Raw genomic sequence first — 19,668 nt, 5'->3', positions numbered from 1 at the left:
AACAACTCCAACCACCATCAATGAGAGACAGAAAATACCTTAGGTCCTGGCAGTCCTGGTGGACCAGGAGGTCCCTAATAAAAAATGAAAACAAAGGTTACTCTTCCAAGCATTTTGCATGTCCTCTTGTGAAAAAAGAAATTTTTTAGCATTAAACTTCACAGATACACAAGATATGAGCTCTTCCTTTAAGTGAGATGTTCATTAAAGGCTTAAATAAGCTAAATTTTGACTCTTAGGTTTAACACCAATACAGTCTGCAGAAAGATTCAGGCTAATTTCAAGTAAAAAGAGCTCTCTGAACAGGCTGAATGTTTCAAAGGCATCACATTTAAATGTGTACAATAGCAGTTCTAGGGCTAACCGAGTGAATGATTGCTACTGTCTTCATATCAAGTTATGACTAAGGTAACCTCTGCATTTTGCCAACCTGCCGCTGAGGACATGGAAACAAAGAAGCAATTGCCTTCTTTATCATCTTATGGGTAACAGGCTAAGAAACTTACTGTCAAACCTGGGGGCCCTGGAGGACCAACTGGACCTGGTATTCCTGTAGAACCAGGTGGACCCTGTTGAAAAAATGGAGGAAGCTCTCAGAGAGACACTTTTATGGAAAACAAACAAACAAACAAACAACGACGGGACAAATGTGAGACCTTCAAGGTAAAAAAAACAACAATAAAAAAACACCAAATGCACAGCTGGCATCCTATAGGTGTCAGATCAAAGGAACTGACCACTAACTTACCAATTTGTTCTAGATGAAAGGCCTAAGTGCCAAGACTGTTCTGCTCTCTACATCAGTACATCTCTTTGGCTTGGATAAAGGAATACTTTTTTGTTTGCTTTGAACTACTTTTGTTCTTTCTTTCTCTTGAATGCACTGAGAGAGAACAACAAAACACTTTGTATTTGTGATTCCTCCCATCCAGAAACAGACAATAGGAAAGCACAGATCAGAGGAACAGAAATGCTAACAGGCTCAGTCTGGTCAGAATAGCCTGAGGTTTGCCTTTCTGTACCAGGAAATGGGAGTTTCTGGCTTCTGTCCAGTACAAACCGATTGACTCATGTTCTGTGCCCCTTGTTCTTCCTATTAATTAATGAATGGTTTAGAGGGGAAGCACAGGGCCCGGAGTCACTAGCTGTTTTCACAGAAGACTGCTGGGAGAACAGAAACACTGCTCAGGAGATGCAACATGAGGAGAACAGCTGAGACATTATCCTCACTTCCCCTGAGTGAAAATAGTGGCTGCAGCCTAGAAGTGCAGATTGTTACTCACTTTACCTCAGAGTAAAGAAGGAAAAGGAGCTCCAGAATTAATACAGAGAATATCTGGAAAGTGGTAACAAGAAGGGGAAATAGTGAAGCAATTCAATAACTGTGAATACTATTGTCTGCTGGACACTGCTTTCCTGAGTAGAGGACTTCTCTCTGTGGCCGCCTATTAAGAGCAATGTGGAAGCACTTTTGAAACCTTCCTCACAGTGTAAACTAGAGGTACAGTAATTATGAGCCTTGCCCTTTCACATACACATAGGGATTCTCTAGCACCAAGTGTCCCAACTGTGCTGTAATTGGAATACTCTTCCTTTTATATCTCTGTTAGACCACAATCTAACAATACTTTATTCAACTTACAGGTATCCCTGGAAGACCTGGAAATCCTTGGTCACCCTTCTGTCCTGGCAGCAAGGATGTAATTATTTCACCTGCTTCACCCTAGAAGAAAACCAGATGACTTTTAGTTATTAGCATATTCCACAAATCTATGTCACCATCCTGACTCCAAAGGATGAAAAAAATAACTCTTAAAACTATGAGAGGATCAAAGTTATGTTACATTCCATCTTAAAATTTAAGCACTAGATTCTCCAAGAAATACCTCTTTTAATGAGATAAATCATTGCATATTTGGAGTATTCTTTAAATGGCTAAACTACCAACTGTTAACGGTTCTCTTTTTGTGTGTACAAATGTATCAGCATTGATCTAAATTCCAAAAGATCACAGGGGATTGAAATACAAATGCTTCACAAAAGAGACATTCTAGCTCCACGTACAGAAAACTTTTATAACACAATGGAAAAAAAGGCTTTCAGCTTTTTCCAGTGTCCCACTTCATGAGACTAATGCTGTGTATGCTACTGTAATATTCACATTTCATGGTCTAAAGTAAAGTATTGATTACTGATTCCAACTCACATCTTTGTTTTCCATGTAAATGTTGTGACCAGCTAGCATTCTAATACCTGCACAATGACTGGGATGGAGGGAGCTGAGAAAAACAGTTCAGTTTAATTGTCACCATTTCCCAGTCCCAATGTGTTACGCTGTCCTCTCAGGAGTTTAATGGAATAACTCTGGGGGGGGGGGGGGGGGACAAGCTTCCTTTTAAATAGATGCGAACCAAAACTGACATTTTGGCTCATGCTCAAGTAGGCCATACATACAGTAACAAAAAAAACCCCAAGCAAACAACAACAACATAACCCCCCTCCCCACCAAACTTAAAAGGAATCCTCAAAGGTCCAAAATCAGATTGTGAGACTACGTGCCCCCAGGGAAAAAAAAGTCATTTACATAAATAATCTAAACAGTAGGGAAGCACATTTCCAAAAGGAATGTAAACTGTTGCACTATTCCCTTTACTGGATACCTGAGTTACTGTTGCACGAGTTACTGTTACTCTAGTTGCACTTCTGAACCCTCACACAGACTACCGGAGCATTTAGATGTCTGTAGACATTCTATTAACTTGATGTCTCTTAGAACAGATGATGTCCCTCACATTCCCAAGAGTTTCAGAAAACAGTTTGCAGTCAAGCTAGTGCAGAATTTCTAGTTAACTGCACTGGAAAGACCTAGAAGCAATACATTTTTTTTTACAGAATTTCACTTCAGATTCCAAAGGATGCATATAGTCTTGTAACAAAAGCAAGCAGCTTACTTTTGCCATATCACACTGCACACTCATGCTTAGTTAGTGCTTAGATGTAAGAGTTAAAGAACACTTACCTTCATACCTGGCAGACCAGGGGGTCCCTTTGTTTAAAAGAAATAAAAAATGAAAGAAAGATCAACAGAAATAAATTCTTGGCATGTTATTTGCAAACCACTGACCAGATCTACAGCATGAGATAAGCATTAAAGAGAGAGAAAAATTAGAGATTAAACAGCAGAAAATACATTTCTTATGAACTTCAGAATTAACTGGAAAAAAATTGAGAAGTACTTTGACAGTAAATATTCAGCATTATATTTCCTTTTGCTAGCAATTTGCTGCTTTATTGCTTCCTATTAGCCTCTCTGTTCAGTGTTCTGTTCAGCTCTGGGGCCCTCAGCATAGGGACACTGATCTGTTAAGAGTGGGTCCAGAGAAGGGCACTAGGATGATCAGGGGGCTGGAGTACCTCTCCTTATGAAGACAGGCTGAGACAGTCAGGGTTGTTCAGAATGCAGAAGAGAAGGCTCTGGAGAGACCTTATTAACGGCCTTCCAGTTACTTAAAGGGGGCCCTAAAGCAAAACTGGGAAGGGACTCTATCCCTGTGTAAGTGTAGTGACAGGACAGGGGAATGGTTTTAAACTAAAAGAGGGTAGATGTAGATTAGATCTTAAAAATCTCCGCTCTCCATCATATTTGAGAAGTCGTGGCTGTCAGGTGAGGTCCCGGATGACTGGAGGAAGGGTCACGTCACTCCCATTTACAAGAAGGGGAGCAGGGAGGACCCGGGTAACTACAGGCCGGTGAGTCTCACCTCCGTGCCTGGGAAGATTATGGAACAGATCCTCCTGGACAACATGCTTGATCACATAAAGAACGAGCATGTGATCCTAGACAGCCAGCATGGCTTCACCAGGGGAAGGTCATGCTTAACTAATCTTGTGGCCTTCTATGATGGAGTGACGGCGTCGGTGGACGAAGGGAAGGCGACCGATGTCATTTACCTGGACCTGAGCAAGGCCTTTGACATGGTCCCCCATCACATCCTCATCTCCAAACTGGAGGGAACTGGATTTGATGGGTGGACAACTAGATGGATAAGCAATTGGTTGAAAGGCCGCCGACAGAGGGTGGTGGTCAATGGCTCTATGTCCAGGTGGAGGCCGGTAACGAGCGGTGTCCCTCAAGGGTCTGTCTTGGGACCGGTGCTCTTTAACATCTTTATTAATGACATCGATGAGGGAATGGAGTGCACCCTCAGCAAGTTTGCTGATGACACCAAGCTGAGTGGTGCAGTCGATACGGTGGAGGGAACGGATGCCATTCAGAGGGACCTTGACAGGCTGGAAAGCTGGGCTCGGGTGAACCTAATGAGGTTCAACACGGCAAAGTGCAAGGTTTTGCACTTGGGCCGGAAGAACCCCAGGCACTTGTACAGACTGGGAGGAGTTGTCCTTGAGAGCAGCTCGGCAGAGAAAGACCTAGGGGTCCTAATAGATGAGAAACTTAACATGAGCCAGCAGTGCGCTCTGGCAGCCCGGAAGGCAAATGGGATCCTGGGCTCCATCAGGAGAGGGGTGGTCAGCAGGGATAGGGAGGTGATTGTCCCTCTCTACTCTGCTCTTGTGAGGCCCCATCTGGAGTACTGTGTCCAGGTGTGGAGCCCTCAGTACAAAAAAGATATGGAGATTTTGGAAAGGGTCCAGAGGAGGGCCACGAAGATGATCAGGGGGCTGGAGCACCTCCCCTATGAGGACAGGCTGAGGGAGTTGGGTTTGTTCAGCCTGGAGAAGAGAAGGTTGCGGGGTGACCTCATTGCAGCCTTTCAATACCTGAAGGGGACTTACTCCCAGGAGGGGAGCAAACTCTTCGAAAGGGCTGATAACAGCAGGACTAGGGGAAATGGTTTTAAGTTAAAAGAGGGAAGATTTAGGTTGGATGTTAGGGGGAAGTTCTTTACTAGGAGAGTGGTTAGGTCCTGGAACAGGCTGCCCAGGGAGGTTGTGGATGCCCCGTCCTTGGAGGTGTTCAAGACCAGGTTGGACGGGGCTCTGGGCAACCTGATCTAGTAAAGGCGTATGTTTGGTGGCCCTGCTAGGCAGGGGGGTTGGAACTACATGATCCTTGAGGTCCCTTCCAACCCGGGTCATTCTGTGATTCTGTGATTCTGTGATTCTGTGGCAAAGTAGCTCAGCATGGAGGAATTCAAAGGACTTTTAATTCACTTTGCCACAGAATCCAGCAAAAGAGCTCACTCTTTTGCTAGACATCTAAAATACTCTAATTAATCATCACCTGTTAACTGAGCTTTCACAGATCTAGGTAGGACTTTTTTCTGTGGATTACAAGGCAGCTGATCTGGAAAAATGTTTACTTACAGGAGGCCCTTGTAAACCTGGAAAACCTGGACTGCCCGGGAATCCACGCTCTCCCTTAGGGATGAAGATGACAATTAGTCAAAAAGCAAAATGAAACATAATGAAAACAGATAAACAAATGGTTACTGAAAAGCCCAGTTTCATTGTTAGTTCACAATTGCAATAATCCGTAGGCTAAACGGTTTGCAAAAATCATACAAGTGACTGAAACAGAGCTTTCCAAATGGAGATATTTCAAACCTCCAGGCAAGCTACTATAATGCAGAGAGGGAAAAAGCACACAGTGCTAAAGAAGATCAGCTTCTCAAAAAGAAAGATCATAAAGTGAAGCAAAGCAGCACGTTTGAATAAAATCAATCCCTTCCAACAAGGACACCCAGTCAGTATTTCAAGGTATTATTATTAAAAAGTAATAATTAAAAAGTTCCATTGTTTAGTGGTAAATTCTCTGTAGTAGCAAGAGCGTACTACAAAGATTATAGCATATTATTCTAATTATGACGCGTTCCTCTGTTGGCAACCATAAAATTAAGTATTGGAAGAAGTAACAAAGTAACTATGTTGGCTGCACACTAACGTTGTGAGTAACTGCTTTAGATATTAGGTCATAGCCTCTCGTCTCAGATGCAAGTGTGTGAATCACTCCAGAATGACATGCACAACTCAGTAACTGTAAGTATCACAATAAATTAAACTCATTGACCACGATCAGAAGAGCAGGAGCTCTTTATCACATTATTGTTGTAGTATTTAGAATTTTAAAGGAATTCTACCTTCGTTCCATTGCAGCCTGGGATACCCTGAGGTCCTGGTGGCCCATCTTGTCCTGGTAAACCCTTTGAAGATGAAAACAGGATAGAACAGTTAGTTCACAGGATGGTCTTCTGGGCCGGAAAGACAAAATGGATCAGTTTCATAACTATGCAGCCTATTCTTACTCACAGGGAGTCCTGGCGTTCCTGGAAATCCTGGAAGCCCTGGTGGTCCCTGAAAGGAAATTAACCATGAATGTTTTAAACAGTATGGTGCCACTGGATTTATAAAAGGAATTATAAAAATACTAAAATAAACATATAACAAAAAAAGAAACATCAGAATCACCTGTAAAATAAGAACATCATACTAGGCAGCCATCAAAGTTCTTACATTTCTTTTGGGGGAATAGCATAAAAACACAGAGAAGACCATGCAGAACAACTAAGGTAACTGTATGCAGATGTAGAGAGGAAAAAAAGCAACAACTCATGGTACAAAAGAAGAACATGTGCCACTGAAGACAGTGATACATCAGTTGTTGCTAGCTGAGGAGTGTGACAAAAAGAAGCAAATTCACAAAACATAACGGGTTTCCAGACAAATTAATCTATCACATATAAACCTGACATGCAAATATAACATATATAGAGAGAGTATTGGGATTACTCTCTTTTATGAGTTTATGAAAAATAATACAAATAATACGTAGAATTGTGTATCAAAATAAACTATTGCATTAATTAATTGTATTACTTACACAGTCTTAGATCATTTGTAAAAAGTAATACGATATTTTCTAGTTGATAGATACATTACTCTCCTTAATTATTTTTTCCCCCCAAAAAACACCATTTCTGTGAGGATCCCGTCTCATACCTGGCTTTACTCATAATTCCAGTACATCACTAGAAAAATGTAACAGTACTTACTCTGATTCCTTTGGGCCCAATAGGTCCTGGAAGTCCATCATCACCCTAAGAAAAACCACAACAAAAACCAAAACCACACCAACAAAACAACATTCAAGTTTGCAGTCATTTTGTTCTATCGAAGTAAACAGTGATAAAAGTTACTTTTAATTTTAATAACAAGATGGCTACACAACTTATCACTTCCTGAGTAAAAAGGCTCAGAATAATTTCGTTTTTTTTATTGGATCTCATATTGAAAAGCATTTGTTGCAGCTGATAAGCCACAACAGAGGAAATGGTTATCTCTGATCAAAGTTATTTCAGCTTGCACAGAAGCAGACACTTTCTGCTTCCTTTCATCCAATATACTGCAGTGACCTCTTGTGGGCAACACAAGATAGAAAAAATTAAACTTCATAGTAAAAGATCGAGAGGAAAGGGCATTTTGAGAATAAAAACATAATCACAGCTTCTAATGGAAGACCCTTTTCTTGTTTCACTATTATAGTTTTCTCTCTCTCAGTGTAGCCTTTTGATTATTCTTATCACCTATCTATTTTTCACCTGTTTGCTATGCTTTTGTTAGTTTGATTTTGGGTACCTGCAGACAAAATAGGCAGATCCTGGATAAGTTTGTATATATTAAATAGAAATGCATACAGAGAAAGGCATTTCAACATTTTAATACTATATTATACCATCTGAACAAGGTAATGTAATTCAGTAGCAAACAAAAATAAACTGAAGCAGCAGAGAACACAAGGAACATTCCTGCACTGTCTCTACATAGCTCAATGAGGTCTTCATTTGCATCACCCCACCCAATCCCAGCCCAGGAATGCCACAAGGTGCAAACACTAGTTTGCAATACTGCCCAACATGGTGAGGCCTCTCCAGGAGCTGAACACCACTCTTATCAGTAAACCAAGTAAAGCGTTAATGCAAGCAGCAATATAACAACATCACAACGCCTTGCCAAACCTGTTCTCTGACCTTAGCAACAGTCCAAGGGAAAGGATACAAGTACATGTACAGTCTTTGCAGACACATGCATGTGAACAATTGGAAACTTAATGCAACATTTTTACAGTTGACTGTTTCATACAATCTAACGTATCCTAACCTGACACACTACTGAAGATTTTTACTATTCAGCTGATGATAATCGAGAATTCTGGAATGATTTGAGATCAGCATTACGAGCAAACTAACACTACCTAACATTTCCATGTTATCCACGTGAATTGGGACTTACCTTTGCACCTCTTGGACCAGGAGGTCCTTCTGGGCCTGGAAACCCAGGCAGACCTGGCTGTCCTTCCAAGCCTGGGAATCCCCTTTCACCCTACAGAAAGTATATGCACAGTTGGTAATATGACAAAAGAACAGGATACTTTAAATAAATTCATAAAATAAACTATTTTTCTGCTTTTCAGTAGGAAGTTATTGTACAAACTCTAACAGTGCGATTACACATCTCATCGGCTTAGCTACAGAAATCCCTGTACATGGACACTGCCTTTAACTACACCCCTCAAACAGGTTTCATAGATGTTTATCGACTATTTAAGCCACCTATTGACAGCAACATTTCAATAACAACTCTCCTGTGCTGGCCATTTGCACAGAACTCTCCCATCTTCCTCCAAAAACATAGCCATCAAATCTCTCCTGAAAACTCATCTTCAGTGATGGCTCTGGTCCTAAGTGCTTACAATATAAATAAAGACAAACAGAGATAAGACAATACCAAACTAACATTCCTCATCCCTTTTACCTAGCGCCTCATGCTAAAATTCTAACCTCCCAAGCAGCAATAATATTTCAGTGAATGTTTCTGCATGAGCCATGACAGCTCAGTGTAACAGATACACCTCTGCCATACACCATGGTATGCCCCTCTGCAAGTTGTTTGTTACAACTGGCTGCTTTCCGGCAGTTTCAGAATGTTCACAGCTGCAAATTCAAAAAATATTTACTTTTCTTCCTTTTATACAATAGACTCATTAAAAAAAATCAATAAATATTAAGATTACAATCAGCACAAAGAAGTTAGGAAATACCAGAATTGGTGTACCTTTTTACGCATACAGATTATTGCATACTCTTCAATTACATCAACTTTTATTTCCTACAGCTCTACCAACCAGCATATATACAGTGCTTACATAACAAGCAATTGCTCAGCACTATTCCTTAGTGCTTTATAGATACCTGCAAGGCAACTTACGTAGATTTACCTGAATTATTTTTTCACTACTCCAGGAACTGCCAACAAAAGAGGTCTGAGCTCATTATTCCATCCTAACAAGCACCTTAATCTCCAGGTTTGGGCTGTGCAGTCCTCTGTGAATTATTTAATTCATCTTGAAGTTTCATTTTCTTGCATCACTTCAGCAAAAATTCAAATAGCAGCTCCTGTATCTCCTACGTCTCAATCTGCCAGCTATGGCGTTCCCTAAAGAAGCGTGAGGCCCTGCCTAGATCTCCTCAGCCAGAGCCAGGAACTGAACCAGGAATTTCTTATCTTCAAGAGGACAGCGTTAACAGAGAACTGAAAATTGGAGATTTCAAGACAACAGAAGCATCTACTTGCAGCCTTGAACACAACATGCAAAAGGTAACATTATGGCTTTGCTTGCCTCCCTTCTATTTTCCACAGCATCTCTATGCTGGACATGATTTCAGGTACTCAGTGGATAGTAGGGTTAAGACTTATTCTTAAATTCTAATTTTCTCACCACACTACTCCAGTAGGTGCCCTGCATTCCACTGCAGAGGATAAGAAACTAGCAGATACATTCAAAACACTTACAGAAGGTATTGATCAATGGAAAAAGAAAGAGCACTCCAGGCTCTACTTTATCATGGAGCTATACAGCTGATGCTGCTTCACTTGAAATGCAAGACTGCAGAAATGTTAAAAGCCCAGGCCCAGATACGAAAGGGTTAGGGTGCCCCTCAAGGAGAGAGAATGAGGAATTTGGGAGTGCCCAATAAGGAAAACATCAAGCAGAGTGAGACTTGGGAGCAAGCTCTGGCAAGAACAGTGTTTGCACACAAAGGAAAAACTCACATACAAGAGGCATGCCAGATGCATTAGGTACAAGCTAGGCTACACAGTGCCTATTAATCTTACATTGGTCACGCTTCGTGTTTTTGTTACAGAAAGTGACATCTGCAAATGGATACTAGAACAAACTTCTAGCAAAAGGCTGGCCTTCTGTGTCACCTGCTGCTGACAAATGGTCCTCTAAAGCGCAACTGCTCTGAGGTGTCCACTCCAAGCAGTCACATAATTGGTGAGCCACAGCCTTTAAAAGTGAAAGAAGAAAGTAAATCAAACAAACGAAAGAAATACAGGAGGCAACAGATGCACTATTGAAACGGTGAAAATAGGATTTCCTAAGCCTACTTTGAAAGTGAGCAGCTACAACGTGAGCATTACGTGAGGAAAATGTTGTCAGAGCAATGCCAGGGGAGTTTGTCAGCAAATGACACTCAAGAGCAAACATGATTTGAAGGACTAGATTTGGAAACTGGTAAGGAGTTGCACCAAATGCTTCCTGAGGGAGCTGTACCAGACTAGCTACAGAGGAAAGAGTGGGGCTATAATCACTACTCTGGATAAAAAAAATTGGTTGGAGAAATGACCACGGGGGGAGAAGCCAACCTGATCCAGATCTCTGGGATACAAATGTTGGGAGATAAATATATTCTTTTTCAACAACTGTTTTCTTTTCTAGTGTTGCACAGAGGGATTCCCTAAGTGAGAAGAGGCAGGGCAATTTATGCCCTGATCTGAAAGTCTGGGATGGAACACAAGATGCACCCCAGTGATTTATGTGGGGACAGTTAAAGAGCTTCTCCTTCATCTGGACTGTCACAAGTCCATGGGACCAAATGGGCTTCACCCTTGGGTGCTGAGGGAGCTGGTGGGGGTGATTGCTGAGCCTCTCCACCATCTACCAGCACTCCTGGTTAACTGGAGAGGTCCCAGAGGACTGGAGGTTTGCTGATGTGACTCTCACCTACAAGAAGGGTTGTAAACAAGACCGGGGGAACTACAGGCCCATCAACCTGACCTCAGTACCAGGGAAAGTTACGGAACAAATCATCTTGGGTGAGATCACACGGCATAGGTGTGGTATCTAGGGGATTAGGCCAAGCCAGCATGGGTTCATGAAAGGCAGGTCATGCTTGATTAACCTCATCTTCTTCTATGCCTGGGTGAACAGACTGGTGAAATGAGTGAAAGGTTGTTGATGTAGTCTACCTAGACTTCAGCAAAGCCTTTGACACTGTCTCTCCCAGTATTCTCCTGGGGAAACTGGTGGGAAAACTAGCTGCCCATAGCCTGGACAGGTATACACCTTCCTTTGAGTAAGGAACTGACTAGAGGGCTATGCCCAATGGGTAGTGGTTAATGGCAATCTGTTACAAGTGGTGTCACCCAGGGATCAGTTTTGGGGTCCATCTTGTTTAATATCTTTATAGATGAACTAGACGAGGGAATTGAGCGTACCCTCACTAAGTTTGCAGATGACACCAAGTTGGGATGTAGTGTCCATCTGCCTGAGGGTAGGGAAGCCCTTCAGAGGGATCTGGATAGGCTGGATCACTGAGGTGAATGGGATGAGGTTCAACAAGGCCAAGTGCCAGGTCCTGCACTTTGGTCACAATAACACCATGCAGCACTACAGGTTTGGGGTCGAGTGGCTGGATGACCCAGGGGTGTTGGTCAGTGCTCAGCTACACATGAGCTGACAGTGCGCCCAGGTGGCCAAGAGGGCCAACAGCATCCAGGCCTGTATTAGAAATAGCGTGAGCAGCAGGAGCAGAGAGGTAATTATCCCCCTGTACTGAGCTCTGATGAGACCGCAGCTCAAGTACTGTGCTCAGTTTTGGGCTCCTCACTACAAGAAAGACAATGAGGCCCTGGAATGCATCCAGAGAAGAGCAAGAAAACTGGTGAGGGGTCTGGAGCACAAGTCTTATGAGCAACAGCTCATGGAGATGGGATAGTTTAGCCTGGAGAAGAGGAGGCTCAGGGGAAATCTCATTGAACTCTATAACTTCCTGAAGGGAGGCTGTGATGAGGAAGGACTTGGCCTCTTCTCCCAGGCAACAAACAGGGCTCAAGGAAATGGTTGTACCAGAAGAGGTTTAGACTAGACATAAGGAAAAACTTTTCCTCTCAGAGAGTGGTCAGACACTGGAATGGCTGCCCAGGGAGGTGGTGGAGTCACTGTCCCTGGCAGTATTCAAAAAACATCTGGATGAGGAGCTCTGAGATAGTTAAGTGGCTTGTGGTAGCAACAGTAATGGGAAGACAGTTAGAATAGATCTTGTAGGTGAGATTCAGAGCTGGGGGAGAGAGACTCTGAGGGGGGTGAGGAGACTCTCAGTCTTGCCAGCCTGCTCATCCTGCAGCAAAGGAAAAAAACAACCATAAGAAGTAAAACTAAAAATAAGGAAGTCTGAATATTTTAGTAGTGTCAAGTCTGAAGCAGAAGAGAAACAAAACAGGAAAGGTTTAGGTCAGATCAGACCTCATCTTTCGGTTCTACAGGTACAGAATTCCATAGCAGAATAAAGCTTCATCAGCTCTAAGACTTCATTACCTTTGGGAGTGGACAAGGAGTAAGGATCCTGATCTTAGTTATAAATTCAAAGTAGTTCCAATGCAATTGCCCTCTATTAGTTACACAGATGTGGCAAAACTGTCAACTTTCCAGCTTGAACACAAACATTGCTTGAGAGATGAGAATTAAAAAACATTTAAAAATACCCTGATCTTATGCTTTCAGTGACAAATATCCTATTAAAAGCACTAACAAATATAACTATATAATCAAGGCCTTACTAAAAAACCACACGCATCAGCCAGTCACAAACAAGTGATCTCAAATATAGTTTAATACTGTTGTAGATTACAATGAAAAAAAAAAAAAAATCACTCTAGCATGATCTGTATTCTTCAACATACAGAATTCAGCAGATCTGCTTTATCTCACAAAAGGAGTCACAGGTGTCTGTAAACATTTCAATACAGGGCAATGTTATTGTAGTTCAGGACATCATGTACGAAGTAATTATTCATGATAGTGATTGAAGTTTGAGAAGCTTCAACTTTCTCTCAGCTGTTTTTTTCCAGCAATGAAGAACAGCTGAGTTTGTCATATCCACACTGTATTTTATTGTGACAAATACAAAAGAAAATTGGAACCTCGTTTGAGGATTTTACTGAATTGCCTCCTGAAACTCAGAGCTCCAAGTACATACATGAGAAGATTCCAAGAACACTTTGTTTTTGTAAGAAAACAGCACCTGAACTGTCTTTGTAACTCAAGTACTGCAAGCTTTTCTTGCCAGAATCCTGTACACCAAACTCTTATCTAAATACATTAGGAACTTGCCACCCAGCTGATTCTCCAGTACCTCTTATATTGTCATCAATAAACCCAGTTATCTTGTCATCTTCTGAAGTCCTTTTCTAAAAGGCCATAAACGTAATCACTAAAGGGTGGCTTCTTAACTGGTTTGTTTAGCTTAATTTGAATGGGTAGCACTAAGTAGGTATGATCATCTAGGATAGCATTAACATATTCCTAGTTATTTAGAGGTGGAACTGCACCTTAAATACTGCAAAAACAAAAAAAGCATTGTGACCGTTCCCAACTTGAACCACATGTTTGTATGCAGCTAGAGACTTTGTTTTCAGTGAGATGACACAGACATCTCAAAACCCAAGCCTCAGAGAAGGAATGGGAATACTTTACTAGGAAGAGGTAGGAAAACACAGTTTAACAGTATTATTTTAAAGCAAAACCACAGTAATCTTGGAGAATATGCCCTCTTGCTGACCAAGATGCACACAGACTGCTTGCTGTAGCCCTTGCCACTCACTCTTCATCAGCTGGAGCAGCACTGAAGCAGATTCATCTCACAAGTGCCAGTCAGCACTTATTTCAAACCCAATTATCATTCATTTCCTTAAGGGAGAAGCAATTACTCACATTTTGTAGAGAAGCACAAGTAATTCTTGTAAGCATCTGTATATGACAGCTTAATAATTTGCTTTAGTTTCCTGTATATAGCAGCTCAATTGTTTCCTTTTGTTTCAATAGGTTCTTACCAGATCCAGTTCATTAAGTTAACTAAGAGCTGTTAACTAAGAGCTGCAGTTCCCCATGGAAAAACATGAAAACAGTTCTCCTATTTGTTGCAGTTCAATTTGTATTATTTTGCCTGATTTGTTACAATTTTGATATCCTGAAGGGAACTCTAGGATACTTAGAAAGAAGGTTACTTCTGAATCTGCAAAGGGACACAGTAGGCTCTGCAGAACTGAACAAAGAAGCACTTCTTGGTTGACATAATGCAAGTGGACAGCAACTTGGATGCAGGAGCTAGTTGCAAGCCCATAATGAAAGAGTGAAACAGAAGTGCAAGGCTCAACTGAGTGCATTTGACAAGGCTTTTCCTGTCTTCCCAGTACATCACCAGGCTCCATACGCCTGACTTCCAGTAATTCGACAAGCACACTGTCACATTACCAATGGAGAATCAAAGAGGGATGATTATTTAAACAGCTCTTTGCCTAATGCTGTTTATATGCAAATTAGACAAGGAAATATAGAGTCTGACTTACAGTTCCAGAGGTCACTACAGAAGGAAGCATAGATACCAAATGCCAAGCATCAAAGCAAAGAAAAAAAAAAAAAAACACAACAAAAAAAACCAACATTACATTCAACTGGTACAAAGATAATTTGTAAGAAATTTAGGTTAAAGAGGTATCAGGCTTGGAAACCTGCATCAAACATTTAAGTAATTGATATGCTGTGATGGGTCAGCCTCATCAACTCAGAACATCTCTAGATGCCTTGCATAAGATATTAGAAAAAGTTTAGGGCTGTGGAAAAAAAATGTTAACAGAAAGCATTATGGACATCAGTGAAGGCCTTGTACAGCTCCCCAGAACTGAATGATCAAATCAAGACACCAAATAGTGGTGCCTTCATAATTATAGAGAAACTAATGTGACGGCATGTGTATGATCAAACCAGTTACACAGGCAACCTACCACACCGAGGAGTGGAGGCTTTGCTTTTCATTGTTATTCCACTGTGATGGGAAACTTCTGAAAGACAGTTTAATAAAAATACTGAGGTCTGGCAAACTTTTATGCTGTTTAACTTAACTTTAGTGAAGAAGGAATCCAAGTTCCCAGACCTCACGGTAAATCTCCCAGAGTGAAAATCTGCATTATGTGTGTCTACCACTTTAATAAGTGGGTGTCAAAAACACTATGTTCCCTTTATTATTTTGTTTAGAAGGCCAGAAAACGTACTCCAAGGTTTCTGTATCTACACTTGCCAGATAATTTTGTTTACTGAATTCACAAAATATCTGTGACCAATTCAGAAAAAGCCTAACTGTACATTACAGATGGATTCTCCAAAGTTGCACCTGCTATAGTCATTTTAGGAATATAAAGTCCACTGCTGGAAAGCCTTCAAGCTAAACCCAAAGTAGTCCTGTTACCAGTGTTACGATACACCTGGTTTAGTCACCTCCATTTGAAGGAACCAACAAGGTTGAAGTTTCAGGTAGCCCAAACAAACTCTAAACTTGTCATCAAGAGGATGTTATTTTTCACTAGATATGTGCACTGTGAATATACTTGATGCACTAAACTAAAAGTAAATGCCAAGGAATGACCTCATTTGTCATACAGCCATCTGGATGATAAGTACAGCCCCATAAATTACTCTGAGTTCTGGATATCTGCCCTCTTTAATCTCAGCCAATAGTAAAATTCTGCAACAGTGTAACATTGAATCAAAGCAGTAACTTGAATATTCTGCATCACATTTGTTCACTTTATGTTATACTTTTTTTTATATAACTTCAAAATCACCTTTGAAACGTGTTAGAAATTAATCTAGAGCATTGAAACCCTAAAAAAAATAATGCTGAGCACCCACTGTTTCCTCAAAGAATAAATCTGTGTAAGTGTTAATAGTAGTAGTGGTACTCAGACAGCAGGAACAGAAGTCAAAGCTGTACAGAAGCAAAGGTCTGCGCATTAGGCAACCACATAAGATATTCTTACCTTTTCTCCTTTAACTCCACTGCAGTCACATTTGGTTAGAGATGTACATCCATGGCAAGCCTTTAAAAACATAAGAAAAGATTATGTGTTTTGAATCACTGTAAGGTAACATCAAGTCTGCAATACTACTAAAGTTATTCTAAAACATAAGCCTACAAAGTAGGTCACCTAAACCTCATACACATGTTGAAAGCATATACAGTCTACTGGAAGCTTGATTATCTATATTAAAAGACTTACACTTTTACATGTTAGTTTCCTTAGCATTTTTATGTTTATTTTATATTTCATTGTATTTTTAGTTCTACACTCAAACACTATTTATTCTAGGGCAAAGTAAAATGCAACCTGTGGCCAAAGAAGAATTTTAACAAAGCGTGTTCTTCAGCACTTGCCACCACCCACTGACAGCTTCCATTTATGACTCTCACCAGTAGATGTCAGGTTTTGAACAAGAGTTTAACCAAGCCTTATTTATGGTAGTTATGGAAAGATGCTTAGTGCCTTAATTAATTTATGCCTCCACAGCACAACTACTCAGAAGAGGTTTTTAAAATACAAGCAAAAAACCCACCTAGATGTCATCTAGTTGCATTCACACTGTACCAACCATGACAAGTCAGTTAAAACACTACCTCACGTAAGGGGGAGGCAAGAGGGTCTGGGAGGGGCATTGGTCAGAGGAAGGAGTTAAGGAATTTGATTCACAAAGATGATCCAAGCCAGACAAATTCTTGGTATCACATCTGCTCAGTTTGAATTCTCCCCGACTTCAGCATGATGCTCACTACAGCTCTGTGTTGATTTCAGAAGTGAGCAGACTGGTGTGCTTAAAAAAAGCAAGATTCATGGAATAAGCAAAACTTTATAGCCTATATAAGACAGCAATCAATTCCCAGACCTCTTCATACTTAAGAAGTATGACCAGCAATAGGAGATACTCTACATGAGGATTTAATTTGTTCTGAGGACACATGTAGCATAATAAACTGCAGCACATCATTAACAGCTGAAAAAAAACTGAGGGTTTGGGCTTCTCCATTCAACCTCAAAAAACCTGCAAAGAACGGTATGTACAGAGAAAGTTTCAGCTGAGCAGGAGACGAGCCAGTTTGTCAGTACTCAGTACACCCACACACCAACTCTAGCCCTCATTATCACAGAGACATGACCCATCACCTACCTGGCATTGCTAACAACCTGGCTCTTAGCCTAAACACACTACTGAGCATCAGAATGAAGGCACCAAAGTAGCTTAATTCACCTGAAGCTACAGAAACCCAGGATAAATAAAGTATCCTGTTTCACAAGGCACAGCTTTCAGTGCCATAGCAGTAGTGCCACCCAACACAGCTAGAGCATATCTCCAAATCTTCAGCTTCTCTAATCAGTTCCTTGATTTGATGTACACAGAAATTCAAAATTCTCAGTTACCAGGAAATTATTCAGCTGTTTCCTGAAGTGAAGATGAATCTTAGTATCCAGGTTTGGTTTTCAAAGATCAGACTGGTTATTACACAATACTCTGGCCTCATCACCGACTCCACTTGGAGCAGTGTGTTCAGCTGACTCCCTCCTGACGTCACCTTTCAGCCCAAGCAACCTTCTGAATTCAGCATCAGAACTTCTTCACTTTCAGAAGCATATTTTAAAGACCAAGTTCAGATTAAAGCAGGATTAATCCTAAAACTGGTTTATTTTAACGAGATTGACCTTAGTTACACATAATATTCCCCTGCCTCACAATACCAGACTAAGAGAAAGAAAGAGCAAGTACTTATCTCACTGTGCAGCAGTGTCAATGTCCTATTGCAAGGAGATCACACAGATCTACTTGAAGGTCTCTGCTGCCTCCAAGAGACAGGGGAGAAAATAAATCATTAGTAATTAGGAACACAGAGCTACACGGTGGTAAAACACAGTCTAAAACAATGCACCATCTCAGTGGCACATAGCATAATGAAGATTTGTTTAGGTTAAGGAACAGAAGAGATTCATTTAGTCTTCCTCTTACACTTCAAAGAATGTTTCCTATAGAAATTTTCCTGAGTCTTCAGGCAAAGAAAATAATTGGGCTGGATGGGGAAAGAAGAATTCAGAGAGAGAAGGCATGAGAATATGTTGCCCCTTCACGAAACAATATAATCACAAAACTTTGTAAGGGTTTTAGACACAAACTCAGAAGAGTCTTTGCCCTTTGCCATCGATTCCCTACAGAAAGCAGAAAACTGCATCGTTAGTGCTAACTCATCTTCAACACCAATCCTGCCAACAAGACAACTGCATGCAATGGATACAATCTATAAAGAAAATAAATAATAAAGTACAGGAAGGATTACCCAAAGCAGGGCTGCTTTGAGCAGGTTGCACAGGACCATATTTAGCTGTACCTTATGTAGCTCCAGTGGTGAAGACTCCACAGTCTCTCTAGGCCCTGATCGGGGCCTGGTTACCTTCATGGTAATGAGCATTCCCCAGTTCTCACCAATTCCTCATGATGCATAGCCACTGTCCCAGCCTACACAGGGTAAGAGGAGCCTGGCTCTGTCTTTATCATACACTCCCCTAAGAAGCAGGAAGACAAGCATAAGATGATGCTTTTTTCCCCTCTGAGGAAGAAAAAAAGATTTTCCCAGTACCTTCCCATATGTCGTGGGTAGCAGCCTCTCAAATCTGCGTATCCCAAAACAAAGCAAAATGATCTTTAAATCAGCTTGGTTATGATCAAGGACTATACTTGTGCTGATTTCAATCTTAACAGAGCTGACAAAGTACATACGTTTCTTGCATATGCAGGCAATAAATATCTGTGGATGTGATGCCAAAACACAGAGCGCACCCTTCCCAATACTGTGGCATTAAAGACTTTTTTATTACAAGGGGCCTAAATAATCCTGTATGAAGTATTTTTAAAGTGCTTCTCTCCTTAATCCCATTCTTAAAGTGATTTAATCAATAAAGCTCCTACCATAAATCATAACTTTAAAAATAAAACAAACCACAAAACCTAAGACTGTCTTCTAAAGTCATTTATATATCCAGACTGGATTCTTTATGTTTTGAGGAGCCTCTTAACTTTGACAATTATCCCATCTCAAAGAGTCAAGTGTGCTCACTGAACACTTTTTGATAGATTGCTTTGCGTACCCAGCTCAGATGTTTTACTTGCAGAAAAGAAAACAGTCCTTCCCAGACAGAAGTAACGGGAGGCTGGATAAAGTCAGTAATCAGAAAGCTCCCTCCAAACACTCACTGTAATCAAATGGCAGCAGCTTTTGGCTTAGATCCTGGGAAGATCTCTTTACCCACAAGCTTATCAGGATGTGTTCCCACTGCAGTCACTTATCTCCCTGTACAAAAGCAGTAGTTTGGCAGATTGTGTTTTTTAATCTGCATTCATTTTTAACTCCACCACATCAGGGTTTTTGAAATGAACAGTTGAAAGAGAAAAATCCCTGAGAATTTGTCCTCTATCAAGATTGACTCATGTCACTTCTGGGTCATACAGCAATATAACAAAGACTAAAGTCAAAAGCATCAGCAGTGTAAAACAAA

General features: G+C 40.9%; 1 protein-coding gene across 1 annotated transcript in view; it reads right to left on the bottom strand.

Annotated features, from left to right (window-relative positions):
* Positions 1–19,668, bottom strand: part of COL4A5 (collagen type IV alpha 5 chain) — an 81,155-nt gene that overhangs the window by 41,952 nt on the left and 19,535 nt on the right. Inside the window, exons 2-11 of the mRNA XM_072334963.1 lie at positions 16,114–16,173; positions 8,248–8,337; positions 7,011–7,055; positions 6,268–6,312; positions 6,099–6,161; positions 5,326–5,379; positions 3,020–3,046; positions 1,643–1,723; positions 507–569; positions 39–74 (exon numbers count right to left, since the gene is read on the bottom strand). Coding sequence (XP_072191064.1) covers positions 39–74; positions 507–569; positions 1,643–1,723; positions 3,020–3,046; positions 5,326–5,379; positions 6,099–6,161; positions 6,268–6,312; positions 7,011–7,055; positions 8,248–8,337; positions 16,114–16,173 — 564 coding nt within the window. The remainder of the gene's footprint in view (positions 1–38; positions 75–506; positions 570–1,642; positions 1,724–3,019; positions 3,047–5,325; positions 5,380–6,098; positions 6,162–6,267; positions 6,313–7,010; positions 7,056–8,247; positions 8,338–16,113; positions 16,174–19,668) is intronic.

This window comes from Excalfactoria chinensis, chromosome 4 (genome assembly GCF_039878825.1).
Source record: "Excalfactoria chinensis isolate bCotChi1 chromosome 4, bCotChi1.hap2, whole genome shotgun sequence".
NCBI classification, from domain to species: Eukaryota; Metazoa; Chordata; class Aves; order Galliformes; family Phasianidae; genus Excalfactoria; species Excalfactoria chinensis.
The sequence above is the reverse complement of the archived record's forward strand: the minus strand, read 5'-3'. Positions and strand labels throughout refer to the sequence as shown.